General features: G+C 54.3%; 1 protein-coding gene across 2 annotated transcripts; it reads left to right on the forward strand.

Annotated features, from left to right (window-relative positions):
• Positions 1–208: 208 nt before the first annotated feature.
• On the forward strand, positions 209–17,261 carry SOX13 (SRY-box transcription factor 13). 2 transcript variants are annotated; one of them, XM_007166139.3, is made up of 14 exons: positions 209–366; positions 5,211–5,409; positions 6,632–6,743; positions 6,829–6,915; positions 8,096–8,268; positions 8,701–8,769; positions 9,210–9,324; positions 11,747–11,832; positions 12,067–12,229; positions 12,638–12,747; positions 12,885–12,981; positions 13,296–13,439; positions 14,439–14,655; positions 15,339–17,261. In XM_007166139.3, the coding sequence occupies exons 1-14, from the start codon at positions 359–361 to the stop codon at positions 15,613–15,615; spliced, it is 1,857 nt and encodes a 618-aa protein (XP_007166201.1). In that variant the 5' UTR covers positions 209–358; the 3' UTR covers positions 15,616–17,261. The 2 variants fall into 2 exon arrangements, with proteins under 2 accessions (XP_007166201.1, XP_007166202.1); XM_007166140.3 differs by having other exon boundaries at positions 9,213–9,324.
• The last annotated feature ends 3,262 nt before the right edge of the window (positions 17,262–20,523 follow it).

A 20,523-nucleotide genomic window follows, 5' to 3' on the forward strand; every position in this document is an offset into this window, starting at 1 on the left:
AGTCCAGCTGGGCTGTTGTTGGCTGATTGGGAGAGGAAGTGGCTGGTGATTTGTTTGGGGGAGAAAGGGGCTTGGTGTGTGTGCGCCTGGGGTGGGTGGGGGTCAGGGGCTGGGAGAGGGTTGGTTGTGGGGAGGAGAAAAAGGAGATCAGCACCTGTAGTCTGCTTTGTCGCGTAAGAACCGTGCTTTGAGCCACTGGCCCTCTGTGGAGGGCAGGCATCTCTCTATGCCTTGTCCTAGGCACTGGATTTGGGGGCCCAGGGCCTCACAGACATCAGCTCAGAGACTCAAGACGCTGCGGCATCCAGGTTGAGGCTGGCCAGAGTCCTCTCTCCCTAGGGGCCTTCACCTCCTACAGATGCTCAGGTGAGGTAAGGCCAAGGAGAAGAAGACAGGAGAAGGTCTATGGGTTAGGTTCCCCAGAAGGGAAGGGAAGGCAGAGCAGGAATACTGTTCCGTGTCCCAGCTGGTTGAAGGTCTTCTGACTCTGTATTCCTGAAACAGTACTGCCCAAACAAGCCACGTGAACTTGACCTCTCTGGGCCTCAGTTTCTCCATTTATAAAATATGAGTAAGGCTGGGTGAGAGGGAGGAGATTGGGTACATGGGAGCACTTCCACCTGAGTGAGAGTCCCACTGGAGAGTCCTGTGGGCTTGTGGCCTCTGACCAGGACCTGGGTGGGAACTGGGGGAGTCCAGTAATTCACATCTCCTGTGTACTAGAAGAGTCTTTGACTTCTGGGCGTCTGGGGAGAGGGGAGGATGTGGCTGCTTGACCTTAAAACCTCCTGAAAAACCATGTGTATGATTGAAGCATGGAGCATGCTTTGTAGGGAAAGGGTAATAAGGGAATTTTTTTTTTTTCAAGTCTCTGGAAGAGACTTAAGGGAAGACTCCAACAGGGTCTTTAAATTCAAAAGGTGTGGAAAATGTTTCTTACCTGTCCCAAGGTAGGAACAAAAGGAAATGGACTTGTTTTGCTACTGGGAGATTTGGGTCACTCATAGGAAGAACTTAGATGCAAGGAAGATGCAGCTGAGGATAACTGGGTGTGGGAGGTGGAGATGTGGGAAATAAACCACAGAGAGCAACATCTGTCTAATAATGATGATAATAATAGCTGTCACTTACGCATTCAGGTCTGCCTTGTGCTGTGCTGCTGAACTATATTAAACTCTCTGAGTGTTGTACAAGGATTTATTGAGCACCTGTATGTTCCAGGCACTGTGCTAGACTCTGGGGCTACAGTGAAGAGCAAAAACAAGCACATTTCCGCAGTGTGAGGTTGGATGGGTTCTCAGGCTACAGGGCGAGTCAGAAATAAAACATGTGAAGGTATCATTACCAGCTGTGAAAAGTACTTTGAAGGCCAAGTTTCAGGGTGCCAAGAGAATGTAAAACAGGCCCATCTTATAGGGTCTGGAGTGTTAATGGAAGGCTCATCTCTTCATATTGGGGGGTTTTATTCCCATTTCACTGAGGAGGAAACTGGGGTTTAGAGAGGTTATGTCACGTGCCCACCGTTGCACAGCAATTAATTAATCAGAGTTGGGATTCAGATGGACTCAGGTAGAGACTTTTCTCTCAACCACCTGGCTCTAGGAGCATCCTGGGCTATATGACAACTTAATGGATGCTCACCCTGTATTATTTAATTTTCATGGACACCTGTGACATATGGATTATTATACCCATTATATGGATTAGGAGATGGAGGCTCAGAGTTAACTTCCCAAAGTCACACAAGTCAGCTGGTGGCAAAGCATGGATTTGAATCCAGATTGTTGAACCCAAAAGCCTGCACTCTGCCTCAAGCCTGGGCTGTTGCTTCTCCATAAACCAATGGGTCCAGAGAGGGGACCAACGGAGAGCCAGTGCCAGTGCCTGAAGTAGAGCCAGGCGCCTGTGGGAATGAAAGGCCCTTGTCTGGGCTGCTAGCAGGGTCTGGCAGGGTTATCTGGTGGGTACCACGCCCTGGTGAACAGACTGACACCTCCACACTACCTTGGCTGGTCACCAGGAGCCATTTTCTTTGTTACCAGGCGCTGTGCCAGAAGCCAGGGTGAGTTGGGAGCTCCAGGAGGCAGGCTCCCCAAATAAAGATAATCCCAGTACCCAGGTGGAAGTGCTCTTGGGGGTTAAGTGTGGGTAGAAAAGGCCATCAAGCTCAAAGGGAGGAGATGTCTTAGTGCAGCACGCTCCAACAGAAATATAATGTGAGCCACATATATAATTTTTTTTTGAAGACTTTCTTTTAATGTGGACCAGTTTTAAAGCCTTTATTGAACTTGTTACAATATTGCTTCCGTTTTATGTTTTGGTTTTTTTGGCCACAAGGCATGTGGGATCTTAGCTCCCCAACCAGGGATTAAACCCGCACTCCCTGCACTGGAAGGCGAAGTCTTTAACCACTGGACCGCCAGGGAAGTCCTCACATGTATACTTTTAATGTCTTCTTGTAGCTACAATAAGAAGTGCAAAAAGAAACAGGTGAAACGAATTTTAACAATGTATTTTATTTAACCCAACAGTATCCAAAGTGTAATTTCAACGTGTAATCAACAACCAGTTATTAATGAGCTGTTTTACATTCTGTTTTTGTACTAACCCTTCCAAAGTAGGGATGTAGTTTGTGCTTAGCACGTTTGCATTGGGACCGGCCGTGGTACAGGTGCTCAGCAGCCGCGTGGCAAGTGGCCACGGTACTGGGCAGTGCGGTCCTGGAGTTCATTAGGGCAGATCATCATCTCCTCTGCCTCCGCCTTCAGCTGGGGGGATGCACAGCGGGTCCGCAGCTCTGGGTGGGCGGCTGGCGCTGGGGGCCCAGCTTGGTGTCCAACGCTCCCGTAACTGTGCGCCCTGCGGCTGCCTCCGGGGTCTCTGGGCTGCAGTGGGAAGAAAGGCTTTGAGGTAGGCGCTGGAAGGCCATGAAGTTGGGACCGCCGGGAGGAGAAAGCCCTCAGGACCCCAGCCCCGAGCGAGGAGGCCACCCGGCGGCTTGGCGGGCGCAGTGGCGCTGTGGGTGTGGGCCCGCGGCGCGGAGGCGGCCGGGGATCAGAAGCCCACAGGCCCGCATTGTTCGCCTGTCACACTTCCTTTGGCTTTATTGCCTTTGTCCAACACCCTATTGTCTGGTTTCCTTTTGTCCCCATTTCAGCGCTGCTGTCTTTTATTTTCCAGCCAGCCTGGTTGTTTTCATTTCTTTTGTCTGAAGTTCCTGAGAGGAAGGTTTTATTTTCAGCGGTTTGATTAATTCACAGCTTGAGCCCCGGGTTTGTTTGTTATGTAATTGCTGCCCTCAGCTTCAGGATAATACCCCTCCCCGACTTCCCCTCCCCCACGCCCAGCCCCCCTGCTCGGGGCCTGGCTCTGCGCCCCTCCCTGTGCCCGGATGGGCCGAGCGCCTGCTTCCTGGCCGCTCTCCGGGTCCTTGGGTGGTAGGAGGGGACCCAGAGCTGCACCCTAAAGCCTCAGGGTGAGCTGGGCTGGGTTGTCTTCTCCTGGGCTGACGTATGCCTCCTCTCCTCATCCTGCAGTGCCCTGTCCTGGGTCCCACGCCAGCCCCCAGGGCACCCTGCCCTTTGAAAGTGGCAGGAGAGTTTAGTCTCGTCTGATCTGTAGGATGGCATCAAATCACACACATTCAGTTATTTCATGTAAAATACTGTACATGTATTGTACACAGTGTATACATTTATTGTACATGGCACATTGCATCATTCGTTATACATTACAAGAAACATTTTATTACACAGAGTTGATACAATATACAAATATTATACTGCACCTGCAGTTTAATTTAAGGGATGTTTTACTATATATAATTTTTGCCTTACACTCCCCTCCTAAAAATTTAATGCCCATGTAAGCAAAGTTTAAAAAAATTTTTATTTAACAGTGCTTTTCAAACTAGTATGTATCAGAATCACCTGGAGGGCTTGTTAAAACAGATCCATGCCCTCACCCACAGAACTTCTGATTTGTGGGTGACCCATGACTTTGTCTTTCAAACAAGCCTCCCACACCCACCCCCCCAGCTATGTTGAGGCTGCCATCCGTGTGCTGCATTCCACCCTGCAGTGCTTTAACAAAGGCTACTTCGTGCTTACCGGTACAAAGCATTATTCTAAACACCTTGTAAATATCAATTCCTAGCTCTCACACCACCCATTTTACAGATGAGGAAACAGGTGTGGAAAGGTTAAGTAACTTGCCCAAGGTCACTCAGCAGCTAGTGAAGTAGCTGAGGCAAGACCCGTGCCTGCTTGGAACCTGCTGTGTGTCCCCACTGGTCTTGTCTCAGTCACTTTGGAGGGTGAGCAAGTGAGCTCTGGGCAACTGCTACTCTGGCCTTGAACTTGGCATAACCACTGAAAACTTCTCCCAGGATCCTGCTCATCTATGTAGTGATCCCACGCAGTGGGGTGTCAGCAACAGGAGGCAGGGGATGCGGTCTCTGCTTATATTACACCAGGGACTGCAGAGGCCCACAGGGGCCAGACTCTAATTGAGAGACTCTAATATAAGAAAATATTTTTCTGAAAGCTACTCATCTCTCAGCTTACTTCATTCCTCACTTTTGGTAGATAGATACACGGATATAAGAAATTGTTCCAAATAGTTCACTTTTATCTTGCCTCTACTATAAGGAAAACAAAGAATAAGTGTATAGGGTAGTTGATACTTGGTTTCCCTTTTTGGGGAGTAGGAGGGAGTGGTGGAGAGTAAGGCAAACTGGCCTGTTCATAGGCTGCTCAATTCCAGCCAATTATTGCCACAGACCAGCTTCAAGAGAAGTTCAAATCCAGATTTTTATGGGATATCTCTTGATTTTTAAATTTTGATAACTAATTACAAATATGTACATACACAAACATACACAGACACGTACTGTATATATGATCTTGACTTTATTGGGCTCAGAAGGAGCCAGTTAACAATCTCTAGCCTTCTCAGGGAGACCCATCAGCCCACTAGTTCCAACATTGCAACAGGCAGGGCATGCCAAATGTTGGCCCAGTCTTCTCTAGACCTTTCTGTTAAAAAAAAAATAGGCGGGTGGGAGGGGACAAGAATCTTTTCTAGTTTGTCACAGTGAGTTCCAAATGGAAGCTTGCCTTTTGCATGAGTTTACCTGTTTGGGGCTGGGGGAACAGTCACTGCCTTGGGGTTCAGGACTCGCCTCCCTCACTCTGCCCCTCCTCCCTCAGGATGTCCATGAGGAGCCCCGGCTCTGCCCAGCTGGCCTTGGATGACGTTGGCACCATGGTGAACTGTACTGTCAAGTCAGAGGGGAAGAAGGAGCCCTGCCACGAGGCCCCCCAGGGCTTGGCCACCGCAGCTGAACCCCAGCCCGGAGATCCAGCCCGGGCTCCCCAGGATGGTGCTGACCCTCAAGCTCCAGCCCAGGTGCCCAGCACTCTCCTAGGGGCTCCTGGGTCAGTGTCCCCACCCCGCCTCTGTAGCTCCTACGCCTGTGCCCTTCCCCCTAGTGGGTGGAGCAGGCACCCACCAGCCTAGCTGGGCAGAGGGGCAGGCAGAAGCATTCTCCTCTGGGGCAAGACTTAGGTGGGTGGGTGGGTCAGGCTACCTGTCTGAGCAGGACATGGACGCACTTCTGCCCTCACTCACCTGATATTTTTTTTTTTTTTTTCACACACACACACTGACTCACCTGATATTAACTGCTCACCTATGTGTGAGCAGTCCTTACCCTTGAAGACTAGTTGAGAAATAGGATACACACGCTCACAGTCTGGCTTAAAGATAATCTACTAGCTTTTTCATATGTATGATTCGAGAAAAGCAGCCTTATTAACCAAACCAGAGTTAAATTGTTATTAAAGACAATACAGTTCCTCACCCTTAAAATGAAGGAGCTGAACTACATGAGTGGTGAAGATTCTTGCAGCTCTTAAAAATTCCATGATTCCATGCAAGAGATGTAAAAAGGGAATACCTAATCAAAAGCCAAATGAGTGAAAGTGAGGAGAGTTTTAGGGCTCTGAGGAGGGATCCAGCCAGGAGGAGTATGTGAAGGTGGGCTGAGGGGTAGGGGTGGTGGTCGAGGAAGACTTCCTGGAGAAGTAGGGCTTTAAGCTGGGTCTTAAAGAATGGAGAGGACTCAGATGAGAAGAGGAGAGAGGGGACAATGTCTTAAAGAGGGTGAGGTGGGGGCCTTGAGAGTAACCTGCCGGGCTGGAGTGGTAGGTGCATACAAGGGAGTAATAATTAATAGCTGGCTTTTGGCCTCTAAGTCTGCAGTGGCAAACCTCATTCACATGCGTTATCTCCCTTGATCCCAGCAACAATCCTATGGCAGGGGATGTATTAGTATTTCCATTTTCGGAAGAGGGAGGTCAGGTTCAGAGAAGTTCAGGGACTCGTGTGGGCTCAAGCACCTTGTGAATCACTGAGCCCAGGTCTCTTGTCTTTAAACCTTTTGTTCTTTTCACCAAATCTATCGGGAAGGTCGGGAAGGTGGGAAGGGAGGGAGGGCCCTACTGGAGGGTGGGGCTGGGTAGATTCTGGAGTTCCCCCAGGATACACATCCCCGGGGCACTCAGCCCCCCACAATGCAGTCTGCCCCCATTCCCTTGGGGGTGACAGTGACATTCAGTGTGTCTTACAGGACAGCAGCTCCCTAGAAAGCAATGGGTCCCCAGAACCCAAGAGACCAGGAGGCTCCGAGGCTGCTTCTGGAAGCCAGGAGAAGCTGGACTTCAACCGAAATTTAAAAGAAGGTAAGACGTCTGCCCTAGTTAGACACGGGGGCCTGGGTGGGGAGGTGTTAGGACAGTTACTCCTTAGCCCTTTGGTATCTTCCAGTCGTGCCGGCCATCGAGAAGCTGCTGTCCAGTGACTGGAAGGAGAGGTTTCTGGGAAGGAGCTGTGTGGAAACCAAAGATGTCAAAGGTGAAGGCCCATGTGGGTGGGCAGGGGACAGATGTTTGAACCCCTTTCCCTTCTCCAGGCCTGGCCCTGCAGTCTAGGCCTGTAGGGCAATTTCTGGGGCTCTTGGTGCCTTCACACCCGGCCTGTGCCACTCTGGTTCCTGCCTGGCCCTAGGGGTCTGCACCATCCCTCACCCGGGGGGTGCAAGCACTAGGCTTATTGCCATGCAGCAGAGGCCTGGTGGGAATCAAATCCCCTGGGACCCTTGTGACCTTGGGGATGTCTTTGCCACTTCTCAGATCTCACTATAAAATGAGCCAAACATTCCCTTTCACTGCTGGAATTTAATTCTAGGCCACCAGGACCTCACTAAGTGAATTAAAGTGTTGTTGCCTCGGTTCATCAGGGTGATAAGTTTCCCAGTGTGGTTGATCACACTCCCAGAGGAATCCTTAAAACAATGCAGATCCCCAGGTTCCACCCCCACCTACTGAATGAGAACCCCAGAGGATGGGGGCCCAGGCATCTGTATTTTTCAAAGGCTCCCCGAGTAATTCTGATGCAAATGGTCTGCATCCTGGCACTTAGGAGTAACTGCTGCATCTGACGTGAACTGGATTAGAGACAAGGAAGCACTGACATTGCTAGTTGAGGACCATGTGCCAGATCCGGGACTAAGCTTTACATTCAATACCTTTAACCCTCACAGCAACCCTGTGAAGTGTCGATCGTTGTGCTCATTTATAGATTCAAAAAACTATAAAGTGCAGAGAAGTTGGTAGCTTGCCCAACAGCTCCCAGGAGGGATGAGTTAAAAGGGGAGTTTGAACCCAGACCTGTCTTGCTCCAAAGCCTAAGCGTGTCACTCTGGGCCCTCCTGTGGGTTAGTTATCCACCCTGACCCAGTGGCACTGGGCACTTGAGGACATCCCAGAGGTGGGCCAGGGCTGAGATATGCCCCACCATCAGCATTTCCAGGGCCTGGAATCAGTGACTGATGGTGGGGACCTTCTAGAGCAGCTAGTTGTCAGGTGACAAGATGAGGAGCCGCCTCCAGGGCAAGGACTGTATCTCAGTCGTCTCTGTGGTCCAGCCCCTGACAGGGGCCTGGGGCATAGCAACTGCTCAGTGTCATATGGATGGACTGGTAACAGATGAACAAACAAAAATCCTCAATGGTGCTTGCGTCCGTATGGAGCAGGGACCCAGGAGAGCCTGGCAGAGAAGGAGCTGCAGCTGCTGGTCATGATCCATCAGCTGTCCACCCTGCGGGACCAGCTCCTGACGGCCCACTCGGAGCAGAAGAACATGGCCGCTATGCTCTTTGAGAAGCAGCAGCAGCAGATGGAGCTGGCCCGGCAGCAGCAGGAGCAGGTAGGCCCTGCTTGGTGTCTCAGGGCACAGAGAGGAGCGTGGTGGGGGCAGGCCTAGCTGGTGCAGGCTGAGGCCTGGGGGCAGGCGGGGAGGGGGCCATGGGCAGGGGCTGGGCGGTCCCACCTCTGGCGGTTTGTCAGCCCTTGTGAGGGGACAGGGCGTGGAGCGGCGCCGCGGGGCTCTGAGTGAAAGCAGCTGGCTGCTTCCTGCCTAGCCTCCATCTCTGGTCTCTGAGGAAGGGGTGAGCTCTCCACAAAAGGAGAATAAATTCTGAGGGTTGGCTGTTCGGCTTCTTGCCCTGTCCAGCTGTCCTCCATGTCCTTGCACTAGGCATGGGAGGCAGGGTGTGGATGGGGCCACAAAGGCTTGTGGGAGGTGGGATCCTGGGGCCTAAGGTACATGCTCCCATCACCTACTCTTTTCTTCTGCCAGATCGCTAAGCAGCAGCAACAGCTGATTCAGCAGCAGCATAAGATCAACCTCCTTCAGCAGCAGATCCAGGTAAAAAGAGGGGAGGGCTGGATGCTGGGATCCAGGTAAAGGGGCAGGAGGGCTGGGCTCTGGGGGAGCAGGGGCTTGAGGGGTTGACACCAGTGTGGAGAGGTACTGGAGACAGGGAAAGGCAGGGAGTATGGACTGAGCAGAACCACTCAGGCATGACCCTAAGGAGGGGGGCTCATTTGTGCTCTAGCCCCCTCCCCTGTTTTTGTCCCCTGTTTCAAGGGCAGGGCCCAGAATATCTTCCTCCCAGCTGGGACCTGAGGGCAGGAAGACAGAGGCCCGCAGAGGGGGCATAGGGTCAGATGGATCCTTTTGAAAACTGGCCCTGCCCCAGGCCTGCGTCTCTCATCCCCGGGTCCACCCTCTGTGTCCAGGGATGACCACAGCTGGGTAGCTGGTTGGGCCCCCCAGGGACTCACACAGGCTTTCTTTGCCCTCAGCAGGTCAACATGCCTTACGTCATGATTCCAGCCTTCCCCCCAAGCCACCAACCTCTACCTGTCACCCCCGACTCCCAGCTGGCTTTGCCCATTCAGCCCATTCCCTGCAAGCCAGGTGAGTGTGGGAGGGGAGGGTTGACCTGAGGTCAGGGAAGGAGCCCAGGAACCACTCTCATCCATTAATGTGCAGTGCGGCCTTTCTGGGCCTCACTTTGGGATCTGTCTACTCAAAGAATAATCCCTTCTTTCTGAATTTCACTGGGAGAATGAAAAGAAATAGCACATTGAAAACCATGAAGTGCTTTCCAGACATAAGAGGATGTTGCCTATCTAGGTCTAGCCCCCCAGTTGTGGGACATTTCCTGTACCAGAATATTAATGTTGTGAATGTTAACTGAGATTTACCCATCTCCCAAATTCATGCTCTTGCTCTGCCCTGACCGTGGCACTGCTGCCTTCTGCCCTGTCACTGCGACTCAGTGACCACAGATTGAGCAGCAACAAGTGTCAGGTGCTGACTGGTTGTTGGGCAGCCACAAGGGTGATAAAATGTGGACTTTGAGCTCAAGGAATTTACGGTCTGGGGAGGGAGACAGAAGGATACCAGCAGCCGGGGAATCTGGGAAGGCTTCTTGAGGAGGTGGTGCTCGCTTGGGTGCTGGGGGAGTAGACTTGTGAGGGTGAAGCTGGGAGCTGAGGGTGGAGGGCAGGGGCCTGGGTCCTGAGGCAGGAAGCCCAAGGGGGTGTTGGAGTTGAGGGGAGCACATGGCAGCTAATGGGATATGCCTGGGGAGGGCAGTCGGGGCTGAGCACGGACTTTGGGATTTATTTTCTAGAATGTGGGATGCGCGGGAACATTTCAGCAGAGGATGTGTTGTCACACTGGCTGTGGGTGGTGGGGAACAGAGGGGTACCCACTGGAGGTAAGACGGGGTAGGGGCTGCTGAGGGGATTCTAGAGATGGGGGATGACAGCCTGGACTAGGGCAGTGACAGTGGGATGGAGGCAGAGATGGAATTATTAGGCTACGATCATTGATTCCTTATGAGAGGTCCTGGGGACAGGGCAGAGATCCTGCCCATAGTTGATCCAGGAGGGGAAAGGGTTTTAAGTCAACTCCCTTTGGTCAATGCTCCCTGCTCCATGTGAGAGAGAAGGCAGGGGAAATCTAGCCGGGTGAGTTCCTACGGGTCCACCAGCAAGGCCTTTGGGCCGTGGGCACAGTTCATAGGCCAGCACCACTGACTCCTGGGTGGGGGAAGGGAAAACACAAAGGACTGAGAAAGTCAGGCCCTACTCTGAAGGCAGTTTCTCATTTGGGGTGAAGGAGTGGGGACTGGGAATGGGGAGGGGTGAAGGGGAAGGACAGGTTGCACAAAACCATTGCACCTACAGATGTCCATAGAGCCGAGCTGCACGGGTGAGGAGGGCAGGGGCCTAGTTGTGGGGAGGGGGCCACACCTTGCTGGACAAGGGGGGCAGGGGGCAGGAAATAAGTTGTGGAAGACCTGGACTGGCTAGGCTGCCCCCTGCTTTGTTTGCTCCTGAATCCTAGTAAGCAGGAAGCCTGTGGCTGCCAGATGTGCTACCACCTCCCCCGCCCTGGCTGAGTAGGAGTAACACCTTTCCCAGCTCACAAGCCTTAGGTGGGGCCTGGGTGCCTATAGCATAGGGTCCAAACTCCCGGGCTCAGCCTTCACAGGCCCCGAGCCCCGCTTGCCCATCGAGCGCCAGCCTCATTGCCCACCTCCCGCTTTCCCACCTGCCCGCCTGCCACGCCCGCTCATGCCTCCCCTCCCCCCAGGAAGCCTGCTCCAGTCACCCCAGCTGAACAGAGTTCTCTGGCATGCCACCCATGCAGCCCATATCACCGCCAGCCATGTGGTCAGTGGTTTGTCTACATGGCTTATCTCTCCACCTCAATTGTCAAGTCAGGGATGCTGGTGCTCCTTGAGGGAGAATGAAGCCAGCTAGGTAGCAGAGAGAGAGTGCATGTAGGGGGGAAAGATCTAGAGGATGCGGCTGGGTTCAGGTCTCAGATCTCAGTGCTCCCATTTATTAACTATATGGGCACCCATGTAACTTCTCCCAGTCTTCATTATCCATAAAATGGGATGATGTATTGAGTACCTCTTATATGCCACATACTAGGGATGATGTTGAGATAATGCACATGAGGCCGGCTACGAACCAGGCAGCTGCTTTTGTACCCTGCACGTAGTAGGTACAAAACACAAGTACCTGTAGAAAGAGTAGATGGTGTACCTGATCTTGTTTCACCATCGAGTGGGAACTCTGCGGTCAGTGGGTCGGGAAGGGCAGGAACAGGGTGAAGATGCTGATCAGTGTGCCGGGCAGTGTGGGACGAGGGCACAGGAGGTCCTCAGCAGCGATTTGGGGCTGGGAGGGCAGTGGTTGGAAGCAAGCTGGGCCAGCTCCGAGCCTCTGCCCACTCTGTGCTGCCGGGACCTCGTCAAGCAGGGCGTCTGCTGTTCTGTGCTCATCCAGGACTTTTCTCCTTGCCGCCTTTTCCGTAGTGGAGTACCCGCTGCAGCTGCTGCACAGCCCCGCCGCCCCAGTGGTGAAGAGGCCTGGGGCCTTGTCTGCCCACCACCCCCTACAGGTACTGCTCCACCCACTGGCCGGGGGCTCCCGCCCTCACCTGTGGTGGCTGGCTGCCCACCTAGGGGACCATGGGGTCCTTTGTTCTTGTTCTCCTGCTTCTTCTGTCTTCCTTTCCTGTCTCCTTGTCTCTTCTGGATATGCTTGTCTCCTCTGTCCCTCTGTCACCCTGTGTCCCCCCAGTCCCTCCGTGGAGGTGTCCTTTGGTGTCTCTAACCCTCTGGGTCTCCCTCAGGAGCCCTCCCAACCCCTGAACCTCACGGCCAAGCCCAAGGCCCCCGAGCTGCCTAATGCCTCCAGCTCCCCGAGCCTGAAGATGAGCAACTGTGGACCCCGTCCTCCCAGCCATGGGGCCCCCACACGGGACCTGCAGGCCAGCCCTCCCAGCCTGCCTTTGGGTAAGCCCCCTACACCTTTCCCTTCAGCCCTCTTCTAGGAGAGAGCTAAGAGGGCAGGATATGACCCTGAGCGTGTCCCTTCCCCTCTGTGGGTTACAGTTTTTATAAAACAAGGGGTTAGACTTGCTCTCTTTGGCCCCTTTTAGTTTCAGCACTCAGTGTCCCTGAAGAAGATCCCCTTCCTGCTCTCCCCACTGTATCTGATTGGGCACGCTGAATCAGGGATTCAGGCCATTCTCATTTCCAGTCTACTGTCACCAGGACTCCAGTGTAAATGGCGCCCCCTTGGGGCTATGCAGTGCAACAGAGAGGAAGAGGGAGCATCACCCCAGGGTGGCAAGACATGAACTGGGTGTACCTCCCTCAATAGCCCCTCCTGTCCCTTCCTTTCCTTCCCCTGTCCCATAGGCTTCCTTGGTGAAGGGGATGCTGTCACCAAAGCCATCCAGGATGCCAGACAGCTGCTGCACGGTCACAGTGGAGCCTTAGAAAGTTCCCCCAACACCTCCTTCCGTAAGGTATGGGCTCCCACTACCCTGCACCTGGGTGGGCAGGGGTGGAAGACACAGTGTCTGAGGCTACCAAAGGGAAGAGCAGGGGAGGGGAGTGGGGTGCTGCAGAGGAGGCTGATGTACAAGTTGTCCTGTCTACCTAGGACCTCATCAGCCTGGACACATCCCCAGCCAAGGAGCGGCTGGAGGAGAGCTGTGTGCACCCACTGGAAGAAGCCATGCTGGGCTGTGATGTGGACGGTGAGGGCTCCGGGTACTGGGCTGATGGGCAGGAGGGCCCACCTCTGCTTCCCACCAGGGCCAGGGTGGGTCAGGTTGTGTCTGTCTCCAATCCCTTCTCTCCCTTAGTCTGTCTGTGGAGTCCCCTTACGTATCTGTCCCTTGTCTGTCTCGGGGCCCCTGCTGGTCTTACTCCTGGCCATCCCTGGCCCTGTGGGAGCCTCCCGGCGCCCTCTGGTGGTCAAGTAGGGGATTTTTTTCCTGCCAGCCCTGGAGGACTCTTCCTTACCCCACACTGGCTGCCCTGCCTGGCTGACTCCTCCCCTGCTCCCCAGGCTCCCGCCACTTCCCTGAGTCCCGGAACAGCAGCCACATCAAGAGGCCCATGAATGCCTTCATGGTGTGGGCCAAGGATGAGAGGAGGAAGATCCTCCAGGCCTTCCCAGACATGCACAATTCCAGCATCAGCAAGATCCTTGGTAAGGGCCCAGTGGGCGGGGTGGGGTCTCGGGGGGCTCTAGGGGCTCCAGGAGCCATAGTCCAGCAGGATCTAGTTGCAGGAGTCAGCTGGGTCTAACTGGGGCTTTCTGGGTGATGGTCCACGCCGTGGTGAACTCCAGTGGAATCTGATGGCGCGTGGGAGGTAGGCAGGATGTGGGACAGCTGGGTCCTGGAGTCTTGTACCATTGTAGGGCTCTTCTGCTAGCACCTGCACCAAAGAACTCAGGCGGGAGAGAGTGTGTGTGTACATTCTTTAGCTCCCCCACCCCATCTCTCCCTAACCTGTTCCCCTGTTTGCCCAGACCCTTGGAGCTGGCTCTGGCAGGAGACAGGAGAGACTGGTATTCTTGGGCTATCAGTAGAAAGGTTTTTGAAATTATATGTCCTCTTTGGAGGCCAGGGAGAAATGTGGGGCAGGGCAGGCGGAGCTAGAAGAGGGCAATTGTTTCCAAACCTCAGCTCCTCCAGTTCAGGTCTCTTGTCGACTGAGACACCAGGTATTTTGTCCTCAGCAGGGAGCCTCTGGGGTTTGTTGGGGGCCTGGGTGGCTACTCTTTTGTTTATGCAAAACATGCAGACCAGAGGCCTCCCAGAGTCGCTGTGTAGTTTGGTATGTGAGTGGGTGCTGTGTCTTAAGCTAGCAATTGGATATCCTTATACATGCCAACCTCATTCATTTGCTCAGTATCCATGGAGCACCCACACTGGGCCAGGTGTTTGCTGTGTATAGGTGCTTGCACATATATCTAGGGGCCAAAACCTTCTCGGGGCCTCCAGGGTCTGCAGGGGGCTGGGGGTGTCAGCAGAGCCCAGCGCTGACTGCCTGCCCCTGGGGGCTGGGCCAGGCACTTGCTGTGTATAGGCGCTTGCACATATATCTGGGGGCCAAAACCTTCTCGGGGCCTCCAGGGTCTGCAGGGGGCTGGGGGTGTCAGCAGAGCCCAGCGCTGACTGCCTGCCCCTGGGGGCTGGGCCAGGCTCCCGCTGGAAGTCCATGACCAACCAGGAGAAGCAGCCGTACTACGAGGAGCAGGCGAGGCTGAGCCGGCAGCACCTGGAGAAGTACCCTGACTACAAGTACAAGCCACGGCCCAAGCGCACCTGCATCGTGGAGGGCAAGCGGCTGCGGGTGGGCGAGTACAAGGCTCTGATGAGGACCCGGCGCCAGGATGCCCGCCAGAGCTACACGACCCCGTGAGCAGGCCTCCCCAGCGCCTGAGACTGTGTGTGTGTGTGTGTGTGTGTGTGTGTGTGTGCGCGCGTGTGTGCAGCTCTGTGAGTGGCAGGGGTTAGCGTGTGGCCTTAGTGTGGGATTCCAGGGGAGCTGTGTGTGTGCACGCATGTGTGTGCATAGGTTTGTGTGGGCATTATGTGTGTGTGACTGTAGTGGTGACTGTGACTATGGTGAGTCCCTGGTGGCTCAGGATATAGATTTGTGACTAACTGGGGACTAGTGGGTATCTGGAGAAATGTGTCCGTGGGTCTCCTTGACAAACTCAATAAAAATTCAGGGGTACTAAAAATCAAGGTACTAATAATCAGAGGATTATTCCGGAGTTGACCAAAACAAGCATCCTAGTGGATTTCTTTAAATAGGAAGCTCCCTGGGACATATGAAATATACAATTTCCCAAAACTGGATTTACACACAATCCTCTGGGAATGTCTGGACCCGTGGCCCTGGGGCTGCACGTGTGTGGGGGCTTGTAGCTGACAGTGAATTTGCCATCAGAAAGCAGCCAGGGAGCAGGGTGTATGTGTCTTGGAGCCAAAAGGGTGGGAGCTCGGAGGACACGACCTGAGGAAGACCGGAGGAGAGCAGGGTCGGGCTTGAAGTGCGGGTGCATCTGTAACCATGCCTTTCTTCTGTCCCGCAGCCCTCAGGCCAGCCAGGTGCAGATGAGCCCCTCAGATGTCCTGTACCCTCGGGTGGCAGGCGTGCCCCTAGCACAGCCCCTGGTGGAGCACTATGTGCCCCGCGGCCTGGACCCAAACATGCCTGTCATCGTCAATACCTGCAGCCTCAGGGAGGAGGGCGAGGGCACAGAGGACAGGCACTCGGTGGCTGATGGCGAGATGTACCGGTACAGCGAGGATGAGGACTCGGAGGCCGAGGAGAAGAGCGACGGGGAGCTGGTGGTACTCACAGACTGATCCCGGCTACATGGGCCTGGCCCTCCTCCCTGGGAAAGACCGGGCCCCACGCCAGCAGGCACAGCCACCCCACCTGGACTACATTGGTACTTGGACTTGGGCATGCCCGGGAGATGGGCACAGCTGTGCATTTGTAGATACATTCATGATGGGAGATGCCCCCTCCCCACCACACCTGTGGGCACACCTGAGGAGCTGATGGCCTGAGTGGGTCCTGCATGGCGGTGATGTGCTGGGCTGGCTGAGCTCCGTGGTGGCCCTTGGGGCTCGTGGCCAGGGGACACTGTATGACCCTCCCCTCCTGCAGGTCTGCCCATCCCAGGGGTATGGCAGCTACAGACCTGTTCCCCTAGGGCCACATGCTTTGTTTCCATTCTTGTCCTGGCTGGACCAGCCACCATGGGACCAACACGCACCCCCCACCACAGTACAGTACCCCAGATCGCTCCTCTACCACGAGGATCGCTTTGTACTTTGTGCAAAAAGGTCTGGCTCTCCTCCATGTCTCTATCTTATGCCAAGCCTTTCGTGCCTCTGGCTGGTGTGTGTGTATGTGTGTGTGTGTGTGTGTGCGCGCGTGTGTACCCATGTGCGCAAGTGCACATGTATTTTCATCTGTTCTTTCATTGCACAAGGTATTTATTGAGTGCCAGGCACTGTCGCTGAGTTCCTGTGGGTGTGTCTCTTGATGCCATTCTTGCTTCTCCGGGGGGCTCTTTCTGTGCTTCTCTTTGTCCCCAAATTGCTACCTCTTTGTCAGTCTGGGTGTCTCAGGTTCTCTGTGTCCTTGGTGCACTTCTCTGTCCTTGTTTCTCTGCAGGGCCTTTTTTTGTGTCTCTCCCTTCCTCCGTGTCTGCCCTTGCCCCTTTAACGCCTGCTGGGTCTCTGTAAGCCCCTGGTCTGCCCTGGGCTCCCCAGCCATCCTGACCTCCCCTGCCTGCCCCTTCACTCCCTCCCTGACTCTGCATGTCAGTTCCCATGGAGCCATTTTTAGCTCCCAGCAGCATGGGAATGTGCTCAGCCTCCAAGGGGCTCCGTCATGGTGCCCCAGCCCCTGGTCCCAACCTGAGTGCCAGGAGTGGGGGCAGGAGGACTAATGGTGACCCCTTCTGTAAGTGACAGAAGCCCTGGAGAGGGGGCTCTTGTGCAGCTGGTCTCCACTCCTCCGTCCTGAGCAGGGGATGGGAGCTCCCCACCCCCACCCTGTCCTTGGAAGGCTTCATCCTCTCCCACCCAGCTCTGCCCCTACACCTGCCCGCTCCTCTCCCCTCCCCCACTCTACACCCGTAACTTGCCTCAGCTCCTGATCCCTTTCACAAGGTCTTTCCCTAAGAAAATCAAATCCCGTTGGCACCTGACTCCAAAGATCCAGAACAGCCCTGGGGCAAGGTGGGAAGGGAACCCCAAATCCTACAGGGACAGATGTGGAGTCTGTGTCCGTTCCCCCATCTTCTCCCCTTCTACTTCCCGGAACCCAACTTCTCTCCAGGCTGTTTCTTTTTTTTTATGACTGTAAACATAGATAGTGCTTTATTTTGTTAATAATAAGATAATGATTAGTAACTTAACCAGCACATTTCTCCTATTTACACTTGGGGGAATTTTTTTGTTTTCTGTTGACATAATAAAGACAGACCATTTCAGAATCTGGCCCTTGCTGGGACGGGATGGGGTGGTGAGGCTGGCCCAAGTCCAGAATTCCTAAATGTGCCATCAGCCCAGGCACCACTGCCCCCGGTGGCAGCTCCATGGAACTTCAGGCATGGAGCCAGGGAGGAAACATCCTAGGCAAGGGAGGCCCAGGCCAGATGCCACCCCCAGAGCCCACACTTGAGTAAGACCCTGCCCCTGCCTCAAGGAGGTGAGCAGACCTCACCGCAAAGTGCCCACGCAGGTCCTAAGAAAGAAGGCAGTGGTTAAGAGTACTGTAATAGGAGTCAGGAAGCTCAGGTTCTCCCCAGAACTAGCCACATGGCCGTTTGTGTGTGTGTGTGTGTGTGCGCATGCGCGTGTGTGTTGGGCAGGTGTGTGTGTGTGTGTGTGTGTCAAGTCTCCCCTTTGGGCCTGATTGTCCTCATCTGAAAACAAAGAGGTTATGCCTTAGCCATGGCTCTTATCCTCTTTCGGAGAAGGAGCCCTTTGAAAAGCTAATGAAAGCTGTGGACCCTCATTCCAGAAAAGGGCTCACATGGACACCACGAGCCCATTTATGAGCCCCCCAGGATACTGATTAATGAAGCAGGGTCTCTATTTATGTACTTCAGGGCTCTGTGACCTTACGCTTTGAAATGAGATTTCAAAGACCTACGTGTCACACTAAGAGAAATAACAGTCCCATAGACCTAAAAGAGCTAGGTGACTGAAACTCAAAATGCAACAAGAGTTGATAAAAAGACCAACTCTTGTAGCTGAAAAATTAACCCCATTAATATGGAGTGGGGGCAACAAAGCTGAACAGTACCGTGTCAAAGAGTTGGACTTGGGTTGGATTAACAGAAGCATGTGTTAACAACAAGCAAGGTGATGGGCCAGTGTACACCGCACAGTCCCAGGCCCCTCAATAGAAAAGGCCATTCTCACACTGGAGGGGCCCAGAGGCAGGCATCCTGTACAGAGGACTGGAGGGAGCCTAGTGGATGGACATGTCCTTCAAGGAATGGTTGAGAGGGCCAGGGATGTTTAGTCCAGAAAAAGGGAGACTAGGGTAGGGCAGAAAGGACAAGATTGCTTTCTTCAAAGCTGTCAAGTGGGCAACACATAGATATTTGATGTAGCTCATAAGGTAGCACTAGCACTTGGCCTTTTGATGAAAGTCTCAAGGGTCAACATTTTTGGCTTAACAAACTTTTTGACAAAGATGGTCAAAAGTGATAGTGAGCTTCCCAACACAGAAGTATTCAAGCAGAGGCCCTTGAATGCTGGAAAATGGATTTCTAAATTGGAGAGGGTAGTGGTGAGAGAAGGTAGGTATGGTTGATTCCCGGGCCACAAACTTGGTAGTAAAGACACCCCAAGAATTAGCGTCCTGATCTTTTGATATAGGGAGGATCCTGGCTGCTAGCCTTTGCTGGTTTTTCCCATCCCAGCCTCCCAGAGCTTTGAGTCTCCTTTTCCTTGCCCTCCCCACCCCAGGTCACCGGCAGGGCAGTGGCAAGCAGCAGAGCCCAGCCTCTTGGGCCCCTTGAGGAAAAGATGAAGGTGATCTTTGGGAAGAGGAGCTTGGCTGACTGTGGCGCCTGCCCCCTAGTGGTCAGAGGGGAGAGTTGCTCATTTCAACTTCCCTGTCCATCTCCGCAACCCTCCAGTCCCCACCACCACCCCTCACTATGTTCCAAACCAAATCTGGGCAGTCTGGTCAGGACACTCCTGACCAGGCTCGCCCTCACCCCCTGCCAGTCCTGAGTTCCTCTCACTTCCCTATTCCCAGGTCCTCTGTGGCCTCAGGAGAGCCTGAGGCCACTACTACCCACCTCCTACTCCCTCCAGCAACCCTTGTCCTGTCCTCATTCCAGCTGCTGAGAGAGTCACGTGCCCTGCATCCTCCTAGGGTGGGAAAAGCTCTTCGCGGGAACCTGTGGTTGCTGCCCTGGAGCCCCACCCCCCTGGCCCCCGGAGAGGCAGGACCGGGTCAGATGGGTTAAAAGGCCAGGAACAGAGCGTCCTGAACATTACCATTACCGGGAAGGGTGGGGCACGAGCTTGTTCTCTGCCCTCTCTGTGCCTCTCCGGAGGTTAGGGGTGAGAGCCCAGAAGAGTCCAGGAGTGCTTTGCCCGGAGAGCCTGCTAAGTGTCAAGAAGTGGCCTGAGGGAGTGGAGCCAAGGCCACCCTCGGAGAGTCCAAGGCCTGGTGCTGAGCCAGGTGGGCAGGGGGGCTGGTTAGTGCCGGGTGGCAGTGAAAGGCGAGATGGTGGGCCTCCAGGCTTTGTGTGGGAGGGGTGTGCCTAAACTCCCCTGCCCCCACCTGCCCACTCCCCTGGAGAATTGGAGGAATGAGGATACTTTCTCAAAGGCGGTAGTGGGATGGTGCCTGCAGGTCAATTCCTTTGGTGCTGGTGGTGGCTGGGCCGTAGGGGCACAAGATGATACCTGGGGGGCCCTGTCCCAGCCATTCCCTGCTCACCGCTGTACCACCATCTCAGTGCTGTGACATCAAGGCCCCAGGAGGCTGGAAACGAAGTTGCCTTCACAGTGGTTATTTCTGCCCTCAGCTCCAGAGGTGGATCTGAGAGGAACAAGGAGGGTGGGCACTGCCATACAGACCTCAGGAAGGTGGTGCCCATGACCACCTGACCCCACAGATGACCTTCAGAGGCCCTACCTGCCCAGCCCTGGCACCCTCCCTATGCCGGGGCAGACCTTTCACCCGTGTCCTCCACTAGCACCCTTCCTAGATGTGATACTGCTACCCGTCAGGGGTCTGGCCACCCTGGATCACCATGACCTTGAACAAGGCCCCAACTGCCAGTGCCAGCTCAGCTCCAGTGGTTGCCATGGCACCCTGGTACTTTTGCAGGCAAAAGGCAAACAGGCAGAGTCCACCTGGAAGGCAGCTGCTGCTGTTGTGGTTGCTACCACTAAGGGTGCCAGGCACCTTCTGGGGGCCCTGGGAGTGCAGCCTGGGAAGCTGGGAGGGTGCCCCACTCACCTTCGAGCTTCCGTTCTCCCTCCCTCTGGCTTTCTGAGAAAGTGACATATTGGGTCCGGAAATCACCCTTGCCTGCTCTCAGGCACAGCAACCTCCCGCTCAACTCCCTTAACAGCTTGGGGCCAGTGAGGACCAAGGAAGAAGTCCTGAGCACTTCCATTTGGGGTCTTACTGGTCCATCACCTGGATAGGCCAAGTTCTTGGAATCCACAGTCTAGTTCCCTCGAAGCTGTGCCCTCTCAGGGTCAACTTATTCTAGCAAG

Source organism: Balaenoptera acutorostrata, chromosome 1 (assembly GCF_949987535.1).
Source record: "Balaenoptera acutorostrata chromosome 1, mBalAcu1.1, whole genome shotgun sequence".
NCBI classification, from domain to species: domain Eukaryota; kingdom Metazoa; phylum Chordata; class Mammalia; order Artiodactyla; family Balaenopteridae; genus Balaenoptera; species Balaenoptera acutorostrata.